The sequence below is a fragment of the Vidua chalybeata genome, chromosome 7 (assembly GCF_026979565.1).
Source record: "Vidua chalybeata isolate OUT-0048 chromosome 7, bVidCha1 merged haplotype, whole genome shotgun sequence".
In the NCBI taxonomy this organism is placed as follows: domain Eukaryota; kingdom Metazoa; phylum Chordata; class Aves; order Passeriformes; family Viduidae; genus Vidua; species Vidua chalybeata.
This window is the reverse complement of record NC_071536.1, coordinates 33,289,995-33,311,971: the sequence shown is the minus strand read 5'-3', so window position 1 is coordinate 33,311,971 and position 21,977 is coordinate 33,289,995. Positions and strand designations below refer to the sequence as shown.

Below are 21,977 nucleotides of genomic sequence, written 5' to 3'. Positions count from 1 at the left end.
GAAATCACAAGGGATGTTTGTCTTTTTGTGCATTACTGGCTTCCATCTCCTACATGATATAATGTGGAGAAGCAGCCACAGATCTGGCACAGGTCTTGTCTCCTGGGACCAGACAGGGCTCGTTTCCACCACACTTCTCCTACCTCCATCTCACCAAAGCCAGATTTAAGCAGGTTGATAAACCTCACTGTGAAAGATTCACCTCTGCTTAAACTGGGTTACCAACTAATACGTTTTAATATTGGAAATGTGATCCAACAGATAAGAGGAAAAAGCACGGAGGGGAGGAAAAAGTCAATTCAAGCTTGATGGAAGTCATTGCCAGTGAAAAAATGATGGCCCCACTGCTGAGCAGAGGTGGCAGGCACAGGGACAGCACATGGGAACTGAATCCAGACATTTTTAGATCATTAAAAAGATAGCCAGGGTAAGGAGAAAGTAGAAACCAGCCCTTCATACAATAAGTCACACTATTGTACCAGAGACCTGGTGGGGGAAGACCTGCTATACAGTCCTTCAAAAAAAAAAAAGGAAATAAAAAAAGATAAAAAAAGGCTAAGCTGTCTTGATATCTAGTGTATCTATTTTCTTGTTTGAGATATTTTATGTAATTAAATTATAGGTCACCATGACTATGCCCAGTCAAACACATTCACTCCATAAATCCCCTACAGTAATTCCATGAGCTCACAGTACCTCAACCCGTATCACCTCTTATGAATGGCTGCTGATGGTTGGAAGATGAGGGGCAGGGATTCACCACTCCTGAACTTCCCTCTCTTCCCTACAGGCCTCCACCAGCCACAGGGGCACCTCGAGCCCACGACCAGCAATTAATCCCACGCGACGATGGATTTTGCCGACCAGCAATCAATCCCACACCGTGACGACAGATTTTGCCGTCGACCCCAGGCAGGGGGAAGCTCCGGAGAAAGTCCTACCTGGACCGTGCAGGGAGACCAGGGCCCCAGCAGCCAGCTGTAGCAGGGCTTCACTGGGCAGCTCCTGTGCTGGGTGAGCTGCTCCGGGCAGGGCCTGCCCTCGCCCGCTGCCCGCAGCACCACGGAGCGCCCACGCACCATCTGGCCTAGGACAGACAGCCCGCAGCCCAGCAGAGACGCAGCCAGAGAGAAAGAAAGAAAGAAAGAAAGACAGATTTTGTAATTTATCAGCATTCCTAGCTCATTTCCCAGTGCTAAAATCTGTTAAAAAAGGGAATTAATTGGGAAGGCTGTTTGGATAATAGGGATGCGATTGCTAAGTCTAAGAAATGCAGTTGCTGGTATTTTCAAGCACGCTTTTTAAACATGGTTTTGTAAGTTTTCCAAATATAGTATTTGTTTATGCAACACATTTAAATACTTGACTAGATCCTGATTATTAAATATGATGAGAAAATAATTCCTATGGCAGCAGCATTTCTACCATTACACATTCAGTATGTTTCCAGAGATTTTTAACAAATGAAATTTTCTTTTTATGAGCAATTATGTGGACCTAATTTGAAAACTGCAAACACTGTAGTGGCTATTACCGTCCATAACCACTTCTACCATTTCCATTAAAAAACCTATTTATTATTGGTGAAAACTTCTTCAGCCACTGAATGGAAAAAGCAATTATGGTACTATTTTTGAACTAATAAAACTGAATATATTCATTAAACTTACAGCAATTCCATTTCTGCCTCCTTTGCTGTCCATTTATGTCCAGGAATGTTTTCACTCAAAATGTTTCAATTAGAATTCCATCTCCAATTAAAAAGAAGAGTGGAAAAGAAAAAGCCCTTATACAGTGGGATGCAGAAGATTGTGCTGGGGACAAAATTTCTACCCTGTCTTTCAATACATGTGGATTTGAGTTAAAAACTGAAAGGTCTGGGCAGTAAGGGCAGACAAATACAACAAGGCAGAGGGGAGTGGTAATTGCTAACCCAGTGCAAAGGAAGAGATAAGGTGTCGTGGTGGAGCTTTCCCTTTTGGATCACCGTCCTTCGGCTGCTTCTGTGAGCAGAGGGGAGTCTGGTGGGGGAGCAAACACCCTGCAAAACAGGGAGGCTGCAATACCCAGCCAGATCCTTCTCCCAGCTATTTATGAACATGATTTTTAATTAAGGACACTGCAGGTGTAAGGCACATCTCTGATATCTGTCATCATGGCTATCCACAGAGCAAAACATTTTAGCAAATAAAAATTAAAAGCAGACACACCTGGAAAAGGCACTGATACCTTAGCAAGCTCTCTTACCTTTATTCCCTTGCTCTGACCCACTGAATTCTTCTTTTTAAACCCATTAAAACCAATTTTAAGACTTCTTCCTTTTCCAGTTTTAATCCCCCAGACCTGGGGAGTTTGTAACAGAAGGGATGATAAAAGCTGTTACCCACATGACTGTGCATTCAGCCATCACTGAATCAGATACTTAGGAGGTGGAAAAAATCCTACCAGCTGAGAGGAAAGGAAGAAGGAAAGGAAAAGGAGGAGGAGGAGAAGGATGAGAGAGGAAAGGATTGGAAAAGCACAAAAAGGGAAGGGAAAGGAAAAAGGAAAAGGGAAAAGGGAAATAGGAAAAAGTCCTGTTGTTCACTGAGAGATCAGAGCAAGGGAAGAGGAATCTCTCAGCCTGCTGCTGGATGAACTGCACAACAACTCTCCCCAGCCCAACTGGCCAAAATTAGCTGTTCCCTCCTCTTCAGGCAGAGAGCAAATTTGCCAAATTACTCTTAATGCCAAGTGTTGGTGAGCAATGGAAAAGGCTTTTTGGGAAGCAGTGGGAAGCCTGTGGCTGCAGGGCTCTGGGGCACCCTGCCAGGCACCAGCTAAGGAAAAAGAGGTCTCCTAAGGTTAAAAGATCCAACTTCATTGGGAGGGACTTGAAAGCCTGAAGCATTCATCAAGCTATTTTAGTGAACTAAATAATTTCCTTTCCTTTCCTCTGTTTAACATGTTTCTAGCTATATGTAAATGGGAAGATCATTGAACAGAAATAAGAATTAACAACTTTTCTTTCCATTTTGGTTTCCTACAGTTAGTTATCCAAACTATTGAAACTCACTACAGTCCCAGTGGTCAGCTGGGGCTTGACTCAGTCTATAATTTTCTTTTAACACTGTGAATGAAGAACTGAAGAAAGAAATTTCATTGAAACCTTTCTTTGCACAATGATTGCAGTGAGTTTCTTAAGGCTCTATTTTTTTTTACTCCAAAAACATTACCTAGGTACTCAATTACCACTCAAGTAGCAGAAAAAAATCCATTTTTTTCTTTTTAAATGCCTTATCTTTTGCTGCCTATGCAGAACAGAATCTCACTGCATCTGAAATTAACTTGTTTCCAATACAAAATCTAGGAGAGTTGAAGCAACCGTAGTTATTTCTTTAATGTTGCTTTGAATTTTTCTCTAATTCTGCAATGAATTGGCCACATCTCTGATTCCTCTGCTCTGCAATGTTATATGACACAAAAATAAGGACAGAAAGTGTGCTGAAATTGAAAATAAAATTTCTTCATATCCTCAAATTTGTTTTGAAAGGGAAAAAAACAAAAGAGGCCAGTCTTGTTAATGCTGGTCACTTAAAATTCTGTTTTGTGTCAGCAGCAAGAATTGCATCTCAGGCATATAGGATTATATTTTCAAATCAGAAGAGTAAGATTTTTTTACCCCCAAAAAATTCTTGCCATTACTTACACTTTATCCCCACAAAGTTATGTGTCACAGCTGAAACCAAGAGGATTCAAATTTCTGCTACATTTCATCCCAGTCACAATGACCAACCTGCTGTGACCACTTTGGTGAGTTTGAGCAGAGCACATAAAACACAGCTCTATCAAGGAACCACAAGGCCAGAGCAAGGATCAAGTTAATTAAATAAGCCCTAGAGGTTAGGTCCAGTCACAAGCAAGTGGGACAGGTGATAAATAGGGTTTTTCATCCCCTTCCCACTGCCAGTCCCTCCAGCAGCACTGGGGCATCCCCAGCAACATCTCCCACTGTCAGACTGGAGCTTAGCAAGTTTGAGTAGCAGAGAGAAAGCATCACAAGGAGTTCTTCTTCAAAAGGCAACACCAAAAATATTTTCCCAAACTGTTCTTCCAGGGAAGAACAACTAATTTTTTCCATTGTGTGCATCCTTGTGCCCCTTCACTTCAACCCCACAGGTCACTCTGGTGCTGGGATTCAGATCTCTGCAGCCTGCTACGGTCCCTGGGGGTCTGACGACTGAGTAAGGTACAGCAACACGTTCAGCCCTGGTAAATCCTGTCATTTATCTGATAAAGTCAGCCTTGTAAGAGGCAAAGCACAGCTGTAGGTGGTTCTGTACAGCTTAGCAGTCCTGTTGGAGAACTTGGGAGAAGACTTTTGGAATTGGAAAACGTTTATGTAGAAAAATTCAGCATCCTCATGTATTCATTTGCCTTAACAAAGGAAATTCAATTTGCTGGGGATTATCCTTACCAAACATCTTTCCAGTAAGTGGTTCAGGCCACAGAAGCATCATCCATTAAAGCAGTTCCATACATCTCTTAACAGAAGTACAGCAAATGATATAAGGAGCCCTTATATATAACCCAGCCTAAAGCCCTATCCAGCATCCTGAGCAGATGCTGCTCAGAACTACAGCTGCAACAGGCAAATATCAGTTACACATCTCCACAGGCTCAGCACAGGCAGGAAAGAGAGATCTGCTTTATTCATCATCATTCATAAAAATCAATATATTCGCCTTCGGCTGCTGTGCACCACAACTGTGTTAGATGCCAGCACCACATGCACAGCAGCACCACTTCATGTTTAAATGCATTATTCCATAAAATAACACCTGAGTAAAGGTACCACCCATTAAAATCTATCACATCAAACTGTTACTGGAAAAGAACAGAATAAAAATGTCAGCAACAATGCTTGAGTAAAAAACCAGGTGAAAACACACATCCAGCAACACTAAATTTTGACCTGAAATATATTTAAATTTTGGTTCTCTTTGAAGTCCTTTATGGCGCTTCTGCACGCTCTCCAAAAAAAAAAAAAACAAAAAAGCCAGAAACACAAAATATTGTTGTGAGCTGACCCAGTAATGCTGCATTCAACTTGCTGTGAGTTATTTCTGCATAGCGAGCACCCAAGCCCTGCATTTTAGCTGTACCAAACACCAGGCAATTACTTACTGGCAAAGGGAAGCAGTTATGAGTGTTTACTACAGCCAATTCCCACAGCTCATTTGTTGTCATTCTTTGTTTTTTCCTATCTAATTTGAGTCTTCATCCTACTCCCATAAATGCCCATGAGAAACTCAGGGTGACTTCAAAGGTGCCGCAGTCCATGACCCTTCTGGCTGGAAACTCTTGCTGTGTTCCTCTGAAGCACCATCCCTAGATGAGTGCACAAGTAAAATCTTCTCTGTTATTGTTATCATCCAGGAGTATTTACAACCCACTGGCACTCAGTGAAGCAGCTGAAGTGACACTGTTTGTGCTGTTGGAACCACTCAAGGGCTGCTGCCACAGGACTGGTGCCAAGGTCCCTTCACCAGGGATGTTTGGTACCAGAGCAGCTCCACACTTCTGAGCTGATACAGCAAAAGTCAGATCAGAACTCAGGCTGCAGGAAAATAAAACGTGCTCTGAATAACCTGGATGCAGAGCACTTCCATTTCACTGATGCTCCTGCTTTGGCATGAGGTTCAGAAGACTCTTGGGTCCCTGCAAAGTTGTTCAAGTGGTAGAGAAGGACTGAGCAAAACTTGGCTTCTTCGTGACACAGTTTGTAAGACAGTTTTCCTGGCTGCTTAGCTGCTGTAGGTTCACAGAAGAGCATCTCCAGCTTTTAAATCCAAGTTAAACAACAGCAGTAGTACAGTGGCCTGTACAAGACTGCTCCCCAGCCAGCAGTTTGGCAGGGTTATGATCTCTGAGGATCAGGGATGACCCATAAACCTGAGGGCTGAGCTTGGGCTTGACTGAGCGGTTCAAGCAGCCTCAATGAGGTCTGGCACCCAAAGCCAGGACACTCACTGGAAAGTCTCTTCCAGCAAGGCACAAATATTTCCAGCTTTCCTCTGATTTAGGACATGAAGTAACTCCTTGTACTCATTGGCAGCCCTTTAACCAGTCTTTGGAATTTGCACAAGCACTTCAGGATTAGGGGCCGAATACAAGACACATCTTCACTCCAGTACCTTCTTTTGCAAACTATGCAATGTAAGAGCTCAGGATAAAAAAACCTTCAGGTACTATAGAGGGTGAGCTGCTCCTTGAGCATGCCAGAAGCCATAAAAAAACATTACAACCTGCTTTTCCACTGTACTCTGTTTAACTTAGTGAGTGACTGAACACTCAAAAAATTAATTTAAGTTTATTCAGCAACATAAGCATTAACACTCCAAAATGGATTTTAAAGAAAAAAAAAACTTTGGAATTAATAGTACTCCCAGTGTGTTGTTGTTAAAACACTGTCCATGAATTATTCATTTCTGTTAAGAAAGCACTATTTCACAAACGGGCTAAAAGCTCAGCAAAGAAAGAACAGCACTAATCCAAATATTAAGCTTTTTCTGTAACACGCTTTGATCTCTGGAATCCATCTGAAGGAATCATTTTATGGAAGTTAAGAGCTTTTTTCTTTTTGACCTTAAGTGAATTTGATTCAAATATACATCATGGCTTTGGAATCTTAAAGACCATTAGCTGTACATCTAATGCACATCAGAAGCCTGGGAAATAAAATCCCAAGCTTATTGAGAATAAAACCTTCAATGCATTTCCTCATGTCAATACTCAAAGGGTATTTTAAACCACATAAGTTGAAAAAAGGTCCTAATCCTTTCACTTTTTGTATGCTGGTGAGCACTGCTGGCTATAGAAAGTCTTCCTGAAGGCACTGGGGTCATGTAAGTGTTTAGGGACCTGTGGATGCAAGATGGAGATAGAGGCATACACTAAATGATGAAAAATAGTCTTCATGTGTTTTCTTCAGTAGGATACAATTATGTTCCTAAAAATTACTTCACTAGAGAATTTGTATTTATTTATTACTCTCTTCAGAATCTTTTAACACTCCCAAGCTCTTTGCTAGCTTTACATACTCCCCACCTCTGGGGTTAACAGTTGCTGTGACTGAATTCTGAGAGTTTGAATTAATAAAAAATCCTTCAGACATCTGACTACTTTTTCCCTAAGTTGCATTTTTCACTTTAGAGTACTTTGAAAATAGCCTGCTTTGCTCTAAACACCCATCACCTCAGGACCTCGAGAGTGTCCAAAACCACCTCTGAAGGATTGGGTGTGGCTTGAGGCCATCCCTGAGCTCTGCACCCCTACTCAGGGACTGCCTGAGCCCACCTGGGCCTGTGGGTGCTGCGTGTGCTGCATTGCTGAGCTATGGGGGGCAGGAGGGCAGGCAGGGACTCACCGCCGGCGCCACACGTGTGGGAGCACTGCGACCAGGCTGACCACGGGGAGAGCTGGCAGTCCACGGCACACCCCACCACGCACCGGCTGCTCGTGGGCACGGGCTTCTCCAGGTGCAGCTGCGACAGGGAAACAGAGGCATCAGCTTCCCCCGGCCCCAGCCACCTCCTGCCACAGCCAAGCACCCAAACAAGAACTGGCAGCAACTCTGCGGGGCACCAGCATGGTGCTTATGTGGAGCTTTCCCAAGGGTGCAATGGGGGAATGCTGCTTCAGTGCTGAAGAGTTTCACATGTAAGCATCCCTCAGCGTTTGGGTCTCATTCTAAAAGGACAACCCTAGATTTCTAACAGCAGGACACAATCCCCTCCCTAGTCCCCAGCTTTGGGATGGTGCAGGGTTGGCAGCCATGCCAAGGAGTCAAGGAATGACACCACCCAGTGACACCCCTCTGCTTCCCAAAGCCCCCAGCTGTGCCCTCCTAGCACCATACAAAACCTTTCCACCGCTTATGGGGAATGTCTTAGCGTGGATCAGGAGGCCCCCACCTGTCTGGAACCACAGGGACCTCTGGGTGTGTCCCAGCCCTGCTCACCCGCTGGCACAGCTGCATGCTGACGGTGGCCCCGTCGCTGCGCCGGCAGCTCAGGAGGCGGCGGCGCTCCCCGTGACCGCAGGTGGCATTGGCACCCAGCTGGCACCCGCTCCAGCCTGCAGACACAAAGCAAAGGGTGCCCTGCTGCAGCCCAGCTTTACACTCAGCACAGAATCATACAATCACAGAACGGCTTGGAAGGGACCTTAAGGGTTGTGTATTTCCAATCCCCTGCCGTGGCCTAGACCAGGTAGCTCAAAGCCCCATCCAGCCTGGCTCTGAAGCCTTGAACATGGGTGTTACCTTCACCTACAGCAGCACTTCCCCATGTCAGGGCATCCCACAGCCAAGAACAACCCCCCACAGAAGAAAGTTGTTCTCAAAGCCAGGCAAGTCTCAGAGGAGACGCTCAGTCACAGTCCCATACCGTATCCCACGATGACACTGCTACATCAGAGTGCACATGTTGAACACTGATAAAGGCTATCACTTCAATCCAGTTGGCACAGGTACAAGACTCTATTGTCTGAAGTAAAATTCCACTTTGATAAAGCAGCTGGGGAAGTTTCTGAAGGGGAACTCTGCTTTAAGCTGTTTTTGTCTCGAGGCAAAGTTATCCATTATTTAAAACTAAACTCTAATAGTCATGAAATAAAAGCAGTATTTCTAGTGGAAGGAAATTAATATCTTATTATGTGTCTGAAATTATGTTGGTCAGACTACAACTAAACTGAAATAAGCTTTAAAACACCATTTAAAATAAACAAAAAGCATAACAGAAGCCACTAAAATTTCCATACACCACCAATAAATAAGAAGGATGAGAAGAAAACCTATTACTTTGTGTCTTCCACCTCTGATAAACATGAACACATAAATGTTCTGCATTTCTGAAATGTGATGATAAAAAAGGCATCATCCTGCTGCCTGTGTTTCTAGGGCTTTTATTACAAACAGGCTGAGTTTATATTCATATATTTTATCTTGCTTTGTTCTCCCTTCCCACCAGCCCCCAAACTCCTCTTAAGAGCTCTCCTCTGTATGCCTTTCTCATTTATTTCAGCTGGTCAAAACAAAAGGAATTTTTAAGTTTTGTTTTGTTCCTTTGTTTGCAACAGAACTAATTGCTTCTAAGGTCCTAAATAATGCATTTTGCTCTGAATATCCTATGCCCACCCATATAACTCATATTGCCTTCAAAGCAGATTTCTGTTGGTATTATTGGCTTCACCAGAACCACACAGATGATACTCTTTTAATTGGAATTTTGTAATTAATTATGTTGTTAACCATTGAAAATCCCATTTAGCATGCTTTATTTCCAGTGTACTCACAACAACAACTTAAATACAGAAATTGTGCATTTGTCCACTAATGTGTAAAATTGTAGGTGTGTAATTAACTTTATTGAAACCAATGATGTCAAGGCTTAAACAACACCATAAGCAAACATAACTAAAAACACGTACTATGGGTATATTGACAATTTGTACCTACCTGTTAGGTTATACTGGTATTGGAAGCAATTTTGATTAAGAATACATGGCTTCATTTGTGAATCTTCAGGGCAGGGCTTTGAACTGACAGGAGGCCTCAGCACTTGTCGGGTTCGGGTTTGCATAATACTGGGGTCACACACCTGGACAGAGAAGGGATGGACAGTACAGAGAGCCCAGTAAATCACACAGACATCACTGACCCCAGGAAATCACACAGACACCACACACCAGGGCTGTTCACACACATCCACGGCCACATGGAGGTAGGATACAATCCCACTCCTGTTCTAACAATACTTCAAAGCACATGAAAGAAAAGAAATGGGATTCAAAGTTAAGAATCTAGTATTACTAAAAGGCATCTTTTATCCATCCTGATTTGGCTATTTTAGCCCTCCTATACTATTTTTTCCATGTTTTTTTGGTAAGGATCCTAGGGGACAATGGGATAAAGACTGCACCACATTGCTGTGCAATGTTTTGCACATCCTTCCAAGACTTCCAGTAAAATGCCACACTACTGAATAACAGGACAGGATTTTTGTCACAATTAATGCATTTTTAAGTAGTATCTGATGTTACAGCAAAGCACTCATTTCAAAGAAGGACATTTGTAATTGCATATCAGTTATGATGCTGACAAGACGAGGTGACTTTTCAGAGTATACCAAACACTGATGTCCAGCAGCCTATAAATCAGGATTTGCTTGTTTACATTTTCACAGGAATATGAATCAACTGAGGCAGGTTTTCATTTCTGTTTGTGCATCGCAGGCATGAAAGCTGTTTGTTTTTAGCAGCCCTTGATCCTCACTCTCATAGCACTGCAGCACAGAGCTTCTTTTCCCACACTCCAGTAATGGGAATAGGTGAGTGGAAGTGGTCACAGCAAATCTAATGGAAATAAATCCCTTATTAAAAGTATCCACCACCATTTATTGAACAAGATGACCCATTTAACTCCTAACAGTTTCTCATTAGTATTGCTCAGGAACAGCAAAGAAAACAAAACAAACAAAAAAAAGAAACACCCAAACAATGCATGTAGAACCAATTTTCATAAATACTTGGGGATTTAAAACATGATTTTTCTACAGAGTACTATAATTACAAAAAATAACTAACAGTTTAAAACCATGGGCTTATTACCATGCAACAAACAGCCTGCAAACACTGAACACTGCACGGGTGGAAGTGTGGATAATTCCTGTATTGTGACTATTAAAGGGAAATGTAATGGCCTTGCAGCATAAATCTGGATCTCAGGCTGCTGTAAACTGGATTAGTTGCACAGATGACAGCAAAACTGAACAGAATAAATATCAGAACAAAATGGGAAAAAAGTCTGGTCTGGTCTTAAAATACATTGTCAGAGCCTATTTCCTTATGTTTACACTACATGAAGGAAAATCTATTACATTTTTATTGCTGACACACACCTTGTCAAATCATCTTAAATGGCAATCTTATTCGAATATCCTTGGTCAGCTAAAATACCCAATTGTTTCTAATTATCTGAAAATTAAACCTATGCTAAGTGTTTACCAATAGTTTACTGCCTTTTTCACAACTAATCTGATTGTTCATTCTCACAACTAACACTAATAATTTAAATGATTTGCCAATAAACAAAATGACTAAGGAAAAAAATCAAAGCATGTATCTCAGTAGCTACTCCTAATTAATGTTTCTCTGAATTATGTTACCAAAAGGAAAAAAAAAATCAATGGATGCTGTGACAGAAGCTGTCTGTGCCAGCTCAGAAACACCAGCTTTTGCTCCCTTTAAAATAAGAACCTGCAGACAGAAAATATGCCTCATTTGTAGATAAGTAAATTCTTTTAATAAAATAGTATTTTTCCCCTGGCTAGCACAGCCCCTGTTGTGCTCAATGATGGGACACTGCTGCAGCCCAGTGCTGCCACAGAGTCCCAGAGCTTTCCTGACTGGCAGGACCATTTTTCCTCTCAGATATCCTCCTGATAGGCAGCAGACCAGTCTAACAGGTCAAAATCTATCTAGTGTTTGCCAGGATCCAAACAAACAACTGGTTTACTGATGCTCTAAAGCCAGAATTCTCACTGTGCTGATGAGCCATGGTGCTCAGAAGCCAGAGCTGATGCAATAAGCCCCCCACTTTTATTAGTTTTGAATAATAAAGAATCTCTGTAGGAAAAGCATTCATTTAATCAAGCTGAGGACATGGGAAACATGCAAAAATTCAAAGTTGGCAAACTGTAACTAATATCCTGTAATATTATTTGTTGAATTTCTCTTAACGTCAATTGAGAAGTCAATTTAGTTTTATAATTGATTTTCTGCCCTTGCTCTTTCAAGTTAACCATATAAAAAACTGAGCCAAATATATATGGAACTGAGTAAGCAGCAGGAGGGAATGGCTTGCAAAGAAAAAGATGAAAGCTGGAATTTTCAAAGGAGCAAGAGGGAGCTGAGTATCCAGCTACCCTGAAATCTCAATGGGCTTGGGTGCACAGTTCCTGCAGGACCCCTCCAAAAACCCAGGCTGGGAAAAAAAAAATCGAATATTTATGGCATAGCAAAGGTTGGGGAATGGATTGGCAGACACGATGTCATTAGGAGATGTGAACAGTGAAAGTAAAGAAGAGGGATTGTTGCCAGTGGAGAGATGCTGAGGGTACTAACAAGCAATGCCAAGGGGCATGCCTAGTCCTGAATGTGGATCTTGGAAAATACTGAGAGCAAAACCAATCACCATCAATGGCAAATCACAGGTTCAGGAGGCAGGACAGAAACGGCAGCCATCGATTTAGAGAAAAGGCAGCCAAAAAAAGAAATATTTCTTGAGTACTTAAAGTAAGAAATTACCATGGGATTAATTAAGATTTAAGCAAGATAACAGGTTGATTCTGAGTATTCTCAGAAACTAATCTGACAAAACTAATTTGACTGCTCAAGTAATCTTCCATACAAAACAGTGAAGGTGCCATTCAGGTACATGGATCAAGGCTGGATCTGCCCTAGGGATCCAAGTTTATAAATGCTTGTGATTAGAATCTACAGTTTCTGGGGCTTTAAATAAATAAAGCCCACTGTGATTCAGCAATGCTGTACTGACTATCTTCATTTACAGCTCCTCTCTTCCTGCTGAGTGGATGCTACACTTCCAAAGACATTATTTTACTTTCTACTGCTCTATTAGTAACTAGAGCTTTCACTAGTTTGACAGATGAAGCTTTTAAAATTATTTTTTATATTAAGTCAGCCATTACCTTCTGTAAAGCTAATGCAACTGGTTTGTGCTCAGCATCAGCCAACATTTCCACAGTGGAAGCATAAGGAAAGGCAGGTGCCAACAACAGATGTGTTCAGGAGTGGGAGTTTGACTTGTATTTCTGAGATCATCTCTTTATGCTCATGACACTTATTTTATGCCTGTGGTTATAAATCCCTTAACTGGTTTCCATAGTTGGGAGAATTTGGGATGTAACCATGGGATAGAAATGGGTGTAACAGCAAATGTTCCCTATTCTGGGAAACTGAAACCCACTTCTGACACCACCCAGACTAGGAATAAAGATTTATGGATCAAAGAAGGACAATGATTATGGGTGCCCACTGGCCACAAATAATAGGAGAGGAAACAAGTCCTAAGAAATGGAGGCAGCTGTGGTGCATGGAGGTGGAAGGTCAGAGGCCTGGAGACCTCTATGTACCTTCAAGATCAGGTGCAAATCAGTTTGGCTGTTAAGTTTTCCAGACTATTGCTTGTTGCTTGTTCAGATTCTTTGTTGATGACTGTAAGCAATGGGGTGTGTAATTCTGGCATATGCATCCTTTGGAACTGATGACAGGAACAGAATTAATTTCTTGATGAAAATAATCAGGTAGCACATCAATAGCCTACACATCAATAGGATGTCATACACAGACAGTAGGTTTCTTTTTAATTGTACTGTTCTAGCCTACTCTATAGTATTAAATCTCACTATTTCCATTATTCTTTGCCATGTAGTATGAAAAAGCTGAGCTAGAGCCACGGATCTACAGGCGAGATCATATAAACCACTACAGAAACAAAATATTCTGAAGCAATGAGAGGTCCATAAAATGTTAAGGCAGGAATAAATCAAAGTTTTTCTCAAGGGACCGTTTAGAAATTATAACAGCCATCTTGATTCTATGGGGGAATTTCTGGCACTATTGACTACTGCATTTTTAAATCTTTCTTTCAGCCAAAGCTATTTTTTTCACCATGAAAAAAATGGTGACTATGGTGACTTGTCACTATTTAAAGCTAACATAAAAAGTGAGGGACGAAAACATACACAAAGGATGCACCCAGCCTTTGCTTCAGACAATCACAGAACTGACAAAGCACAGGAAGTTTGTTCTGGAAGAGAAGGGTATAAATTAAAATAAACCTGCAAGGTTGTGAAGCTAAGTTCCAGTGTAAGGGCTGTTAACATATCACACATTAATATACACTATTAGACCCTCTTTGGGATGGAATTTAAGAGCTGTCCATTGATCCAGGCTTTCATATGCATCATAATTGTACAGCACAGAGGCTGTAACCCATTACAGGGCCCTTTAAGCTGTTTAATTTATCAAGCAGCTTGTATAATGCATCCTGCACTATAAATAGCTGGCTGCATTATTCTTAACTGGCTATTCATAAGCAAGCATACAACCTCAAAATAAGGTAAATGCAAAGGCAGCAGCCGTATTTGACTATTTTTAACAGAGCAATGAACCATTACATTGTTCATGTCAGTGTGGATGTTTTGTAACAATTTAACAAGCCATTTACAATAACACGAGCAATCTTTTGAAATGAAAATGCATTTGCATAAATTTTCTTTTTCAGATGCATCCAGGTTCTGAAACCTTGCCTGCCTCCACACAGAATCATTACTTAAATCACTTAAAAAAGTGATAGTTAACAAAGATTAATAAAAATAAAACAATTAATATAAAAAATACATCAGTTACCCACTTTTTTTGACAAAGACATACAAAAACATCCAAGTCACAGCTATGCATAAGGAGCAGTGCATGTTCTTCCAAAAAGCCTTGACCAGCATAATTCTCATGCTTGATTTGAATAAATTATCTCTTGGGCTAGAAAGACAGCTCTGTGCAAGCCTCACTCTTCAGTACAGCCTTCACACTGCAGGTCCTCCGCCAAACTTACGTGCCAGTCCCAGAGAGGTTGGGGAGTTTCCTCTGGAGATATCCAAAAGCTGTCTGAGGACACAATTCGGAGGAATGTGCTCTGGGGAATCCTGCTTGAAGAGAAAGAACTAGATGACCTCCAGTGGTCCCTTTAACCTTGCCCTCTCTGTGCTCAGGTGCCAGTTGTGATGGAGACTTTCGTAATCCACACAATGACTCCCAGCGTCTACAGGAGTCCACAATTTCCCTTCCAGTTGGCATTTCCAAACTGTAACAACTCCAACCTGCATCGACAAGGAAAGTCACTGCAGAGCTGAGAGCTCTCTGTATCGCTTGGTGACACTTTTAATCCGGTCAGTTGTGGGTACCACACTCCCCCCGCGGATTCCAGAGAATAATAACTCAATTGTCACGGGTCCCGAGCGCGGCACATCGCCATTGATCCATGAGGAAAACGCTCGCTGAAATGGAGACAGCTGTTCTCACTCACTACACACGCAACCTCCTATAATTAACTAATTTCAGACCTCTTGGAATTAGCTGCTAGAAATGCCAACAGCTGAGGCAAGCAAGGAGGCCACTCCAATCCACAACGGGGGCTGCGACAGCCATCCACCGACAGAGAGCTAACAAAATAGATTTGAGGTAATTATTTCAGGGACTTGTAGCACCACTCGCATATTAACTCTTTTTAAGAATGCTTTGATGAATTCAATTGAAGTCAATTAATTACATTTCCAAGTCAGATGAATACAAAGTCGAGACGCCACAGGAAGTGTGTGTTATTCCATCACTGAATATGTAACAGAGATGACAGGATTTCAGTCCCCAGATTGTTTAGCTGGGTCTTTGAGCAATCAAGTGATGATGTCTGACTGAACAGGCTATTGTCCCTGGAACAAATATGAAATCTCTTAAGCAAAATGCACGTCAACCTAATTTCCTTGTGGGTTTATGTTGGTTTGTTTTTTTTTTTTTCTGTTATTTTTGGCTTTTTTGTTGTAGGTTTTAACTAGCAAGCTTCAAATTGCTATTTTAAATGGCTTTAAAGCTTGATATTTAAGTCACTTGAATGTCACTTAGTGACAAAGAACAAAACATTATAAGCCAAAAAAATAGTCTTCAACCTTCCCTTCAAATAGGGAAAACCATTTTGAATTTACTTCTCTCAATAGAAAAAGTGAGAATAAAAGGGAAGACTTAATTCAGTAACTATACATTTCTTGAATCCAGTACAGAGACAAAACCTCAAAGCAACCTTGAGGCATTGTATTTCTGACAGCTTCATTTATGACCATTAGATGAAACATTAAAATTTACCTTTGTGTAGCAGTGTTAAATAGCACCATAATCAAGATGCAAAATACATAATTCAGTTGAAAAACACACATAAAAGAATTGTGGGAGCATCTGAAATTATAAAAGACCACAAAAGTGTTTAAAAGCAAACGGGAAATGCAGCCAAAAAAGGTAGAACAAATACAATGTTTTAGCAGAAAAAAAGTATTGAAGAAAGTACTTTCCATTGACAAAGCAGTCACCACCTTTATGACTCATTGATTTCAACACCATTCAAGATCATTTACCATCCTGAAAGTGGAAAATTCACATGGGAAGAATATTGCTACAAGATAAAACCAAGTAATACCCTAGAAAGTATCCAGAGTACAATGACATATTGACAAAAGGTACAACGGATAATCTACAAGGCTTTTTTATATTCAGCTGATAAGAGTTAGTTATTCTGCTATCAGGATGAATTTATTATCAACACTGTACAACATGAGCAGAACACCAAAGCAACTGGAAAAGAATTCTCACCTGACCAAAATCTTAGGTAAATATCTCAAATCAAAAAGCTCCTTGGGCAAAGATGAGGCTGAAATTGTGATGATTCATTTTTTACAAACTAGAATTTGTCAAGTTTCATAAATCCTCTTTATCTCCAGCAAGCCAAACATGACCAGAGTTGCAGGAAGACTTCCAGGAATGGTCTTCGGCAGCTACCTCATGAGAGTGCTATGACTAAAAGAGTCCCAACTATTGTGGTATGAAATGTAAATGTGCTTGAAATAGAGCAGCCAGGATGCACAGTTTTGCTTTTTCATTGCAATGCGATGTGATCTTTCAAATTTTTTTTAAATTTTTGAGTCCATCGACTTGTAGCTGTCCTAAGTGACCAGCTTTCCTAGTGGCTCAGGAGATGGAAGGTTCATTAATCACCCTGGTGCTGGCAGTGCCTCACTCCAGCCACCACGATTCCCCCAATCCCTGCCCCACACACCCCAAAGATACACCAGTGACACAGCACAGTCGTTCTGCACTGATAGCAAGCCCAGCACTCGCCTAGGAGATGTGGAGCATGTGCAGCCAGGGAGGGACTGTGCTGCGTGGTTCTCTCTCAAAACCCACCACAAACAGCCAGAGTAGCTGTAAAAGGGAGACAGCACTGCTGTAAACTCATCAAAGGGAGGTTTTTATCTGCCCATAAAACTTCAAGCTGTTTATTGCCTCGTATCTGGACAGAACTATGGAAACACATGCTCCATGGGCACACAGTCATCTCAGTTTCACAACAAAGCATTGCAGAACAGCTTGTGGAAACATATTGTTCAGTTAATTGCATTGGCATGCAGATGCCCTCACATTTATGAATTAACATTAACCATGGCAAAGGGATGTACAAGGAGACACAGGGACTGTGGCATGTGGCCCTGTGTCTGCCAAGAGATGTGCTGCCTGATGGAGTGCAGCCCATGAGCTCTGGGCTTCCCTTTCCTGCTTCTGTGGGCTATGGAGGCTTTGCTAATTGCCAAAAAAAAAGAGCCTTCAGGCAAAAAGCCTGTGTGTCTTAAGGATATGAGGGTGCTTAAAGCTTCAAGCAGCCCCTCATAACCAAATGACTGCCACCAAGGCACCTGAGAGACCCCCAACAGCCTCGAGGATCTTTGCATCAGTTCACTGCGTGCGAAAATGAAGAAAATCCATGCCTGGAAAAGTCAATGGCAAAGAAACAGCCCAACCACAGTGGGACTCTGAAAGGTATCCAAGCATTTGTATGGGTTGCAAGAGTGTTATACTTCATCAAAACCGTGCTGCTCAGAAGGAGGTGAACGCAGGAAATGAAACACAAGATTTTATTTGACATGTTCTTACCGAGTATATTGATACGCTACACAAAATATTATGGAAGGAAATTACCTGTGTCAGCACTAGTATAAATACCTGTCCAATAACCACTCAACTTTTGGTAATGGCCCTGTTAACATGGGGGCAATGAATATGTGTTTGTCACTTAAATACATCAAGCAAGTCTATTAAAAAACCCCTCCGAGATTAAACCTGGCACCTATTTCAACACTGATCAGGGAGAAACAATAGATCTGAAGTCACATGGTTTGAGGCCAGAGGCTTTTCATAATACAGAATTTGCAACTTCTTTCCATCTTGCACTTAGGAAAACACAGAGCACTTTGCAGTGGCTTGAATCCCTGCATAATTCACAAAGTTTTGAGTATTTCATTACATGACAAATTGTTCAGGCACCTTGCTGTCATACCCTTCTGCTGCTGATGCCTCAAATCTTCCCCCAAGTGTTTGAGGAGGAGGATACAGTGGACAGAAATAGTGTGTGTTGGGAGGGAGAGCTGTCATTCCCTCAGGACTAAAACCAGTCCAGAGGAGTGTCACCCCTAGGGTTTACCACAGGTTGTTTTGGCAGTCATGCACCACTGACAGAGGTCTCCCTGCAAACATTTCCCAAGGCATTCAGCCCTTACTGCAGCTGGAATACTGTCCCTTCACCCACTCTGCTTGTGTGGGCCCTCTCCCATAGCAGACCAAGGGGAAGGATGTGTTGAATCAACTGTCACAGTAATAACTATGTGTTTCACTAACCAACTTTCTGTAGCTCTGTCTCTATAGAGACATAAATATCTCCAGATTCAACCATGCTGGCAGGATCTATTAAGCCTGACATCCCTCAGAAAATAATTTACTTTCCTAGAAAATAACTAGGCCATGAAATAGTTGAAGGAGAAGAGAAGACTGCTGCATGAGGAACACTGCCAGGGACACGGGCAGGAGAGCCTACCTGTGGACACGGGCTCCACTGTCCCCAGTCAGACACTGCACACTCACTGGGACAGTACAAGGTACATTTCTGCACCGCCTCTGGGACCTCAGCCTGACTGCACAGAGCATTGGGCACAGTCTCCACACCGTGGTCCTCAGCAGTGCTCACACACCTACACAGAAAACACACATTTTAATTAGAGTGTCACAGGCACGGTGGATATCAACAGGTTTTCTCAACCCCATACAGGACATAGACATGACAACAGCTACAAGCAGCATGGCTGGTCAAAAAATAAAACTAATATGTTAATGCAAATGGAAATCAGCTACGTGCACAATATGCGTTTGTTACTTCAAACAGAGGGATTTTAACTTTGATCGGCTGACAAAGGAGCAAACAGAAAGTGACAACCAGCGAGAACAAATCTTAGTGCTCCTGCTAGTAACATCTGAACATTTGGAAATAACTCAGCATTTCCCCATGCCTGGGGAATGAATATTCAGTAATAATGAATGCCACTCTGGTGCATGCAGTGCTATTACTTGGGGAAAATGTTAGCAAATCAAAATATGGAGGCTTTGCACCTCAGGGAGCTTTATGTATACATGGCATTTAGGTTGAAGAATACTAATTTAAATATCATGTCGTGTTCCTGAAAAACCAAGGCTGCATGTCTGAAATGCTTTTCCTGTAAACCATGGAACATAAACACTTGTTTCTTTTCATTTGCAATACACTGGACTCAGCAACACACTCACTGTCAGATGGCCAGATATTGCAGCTTTATGTAAGAACATATCAGCTCTTTTTGATCTGGAATACCTGAGCTTTTGTCTTCACTCACCTGACTTCCCTCGTTTGTATTCCTTCTCCACAGTGGAGGGAATTTTGTTCACTGTTGATTTTGCATGGAGACCATGGTCCTACTTCCCAGGAATACTGATTGCACTCACTGTAGCATGGGACTGCCTCGTGCACCTGACAGGAGAAAGAACCAAACTCTTCAGCTGAACGGTCCAGGTGAGCATGGCTGCAGAAACACCTCAGCCAAACGCACAAAAAAGCACACTGAAAAGTATCCTGGCTTACACTCCTAATGCTAAGGCTCTTGTAATGGCTTTAAGTTCATTTATTCATTATTGACTTGCCAGGGGATTTTTAAGTATATAATGAACAGCAGTATGCATGCAGCACCTTCGGAAGCAGGATAAATAACAGCTATTTCCTGCAGCCAGAAGAGGAACTCCATTACAATTTCATTTGCTCTGCCTGCTCTCAGTATAATCTATCATGTCATTCACCAAGATCATAGGTACCATATCCTTTTGTGTTTCAGCAGGTACAAACTTAAAATCAGCACTCATTTACCTTTGCTTCTAATGCATTCTTATAAGCCATTTACTATAAAAGAATGAAATTTCATGCCTCCTACAAATTTCATTTTTATACACAAAAATGGTAAACGCTTTTTTGCCTGCAAGTGACTTATCTCTAACATATCTCCTAATCAAACATGACAGTGTGTTCACCTGAACTATGGTATCTACGTAGGGAGAAAAATACAGCCAAAAGCTTGATAAAAGGTGCCAGATATTCAGGTTGTTAAAAGCAGCACACTGAGATATAGCACTTTGGCAGATTTTTAGGTTTAAATAAATGAATGCATCAACAGTTCTATTACAGTGATGAATAAAAGTTATTTATTTTGAATCTGGTTTGTCTGCAGAAGCTGATTTGAAGATATAGTATTCCCTGTTGCTTTGCATGAAGCATAATGTGCTGCCCTGGAAAAATACAACACACCTAAAATTCCTTCTTCTACATACCAAAACCTCCTCAGCCTTGCTGCTGTGAAGCCATTTCATTCTCACCCTTAGAATAACTATAGCTTTCCTCCCAACTACCCCCAAAAAGACTCAGCCACATGTTTAATAATTTACAGCTTCATGACAAAATAGCAGATTATGACTAGACATGTTGTGACCACAAGAATAAAGAAATCCTCTTTGCAACATTTTGGAGGTGGGAGAACAAGAAAATTGAGATACCAGTCTGAAAACAAAACTGGTGTCCCATCAGAAAATCACCTTCATTTCAAATGGAAGGAGGACAACTTGAAAAGGAAAACTCCTTCAAAACAGAAAATGTCAGAAACTAATTTTAACTGTGGGTCTGTCTATACATTGTGCATGGGTTTAACAGAGAAGCAAGAATAACAGATGATGAAAAGTGGAAAATACGTAAAGGTGAAAACACAGGAAAGAGGGAAATCAAAGTCTGAACTGGTGAGGACAAGGACGACATGAACCAGTAAGAGCATCACATTTCAAAGAGAGGAGGGGAAAAGGAAGGGAACAAAGGGGCAAAGGCAGCCATACCATTAGCACCACTTTCCCTGCATATTATTAGGCACAAATTACAAACCTGGACGTGGTTTTGAGCAACCTGGACTAGCAGAAGGTGTCCCTACCCATGATGGGGGAGCTGCAAACGAGATGATCTTTAAGGTCCATTTGAATTGAAGCCACTCTCTGGTTCTATGTGGACTGTGCACCAAGGCACTGGCACTTGGCCTAACTGCAGAGTGTGCAGGTGTCTGTGCACTGTACAAAGTGCACCCAGAGCTAAGCTTCCCACACTCAGCAAGCAGCACCACAAGCACTGCTAATTAGCTGAGCAGCCAGGCTCGTTATCATTAACTGGTGTACATGGGAGCACAGAAGAGCAGCACTCACCAAGCCTGGGCTCAGCACCAGCCAGCAGGGAGCCCACGGATGCTGGGACACAGCTGAAGCCACCATCCCACCCCACCAGCCTGTCACCTCCACTGACTCCTGCAGCCACATCCCTGCACGTGCCAGGGACAACAGCAATCCCTCTTCAGGCACTGCAAAGCCTTTGTGTTCCCCACAGACATCCATCCAGGAGATGGATGTAGAGCCAGGGAGTATTTATTTGTTTCCCTGTTCCACAAGGGGAAGGAAAAACTACAGCCTGCCTATGTTGCCTGACAAAACACCCTGTCATCCACAGGAGACGATTAGTGAGGGAAATAGGTGCTTGAGGCATCATCAGTTTTTTCCTCATGACAGAAGGAATGAGCAAAGAGCCAAACTTGGACAAAACTGGCTGCCAGGGGCCAGCCCAGTGAAAAGGTGCCTCACAGGGCAGTGTCAAAGATGGCAAAATTTAGTAAGTAAGTTCTATTAAGAGCTGGGTGGCCTGCTTCTGCTGTTTAGAC

The 21,977-nt window shown here is 42.0% G+C and overlaps 1 protein-coding gene across 1 annotated transcript in view; it reads right to left on the bottom strand.

Annotated features, from left to right (window-relative positions):
* The window catches only part of THSD7B (thrombospondin type 1 domain containing 7B), a 297,727-nt gene that overhangs the window by 13,472 nt on the left and 262,278 nt on the right, over positions 1 to 21,977 (bottom strand). Inside the window, exons 20-25 of the mRNA XM_053948041.1 lie at positions 19,581 to 19,714; positions 18,752 to 18,905; positions 9,500 to 9,641; positions 8,003 to 8,118; positions 7,409 to 7,526; positions 942 to 1,087 (exon numbers count right to left, since the gene is read on the bottom strand). Coding sequence (XP_053804016.1) covers positions 942 to 1,087; positions 7,409 to 7,526; positions 8,003 to 8,118; positions 9,500 to 9,641; positions 18,752 to 18,905; positions 19,581 to 19,714 — 810 coding nt within the window. The remainder of the gene's footprint in view (positions 1 to 941; positions 1,088 to 7,408; positions 7,527 to 8,002; positions 8,119 to 9,499; positions 9,642 to 18,751; positions 18,906 to 19,580; positions 19,715 to 21,977) is intronic.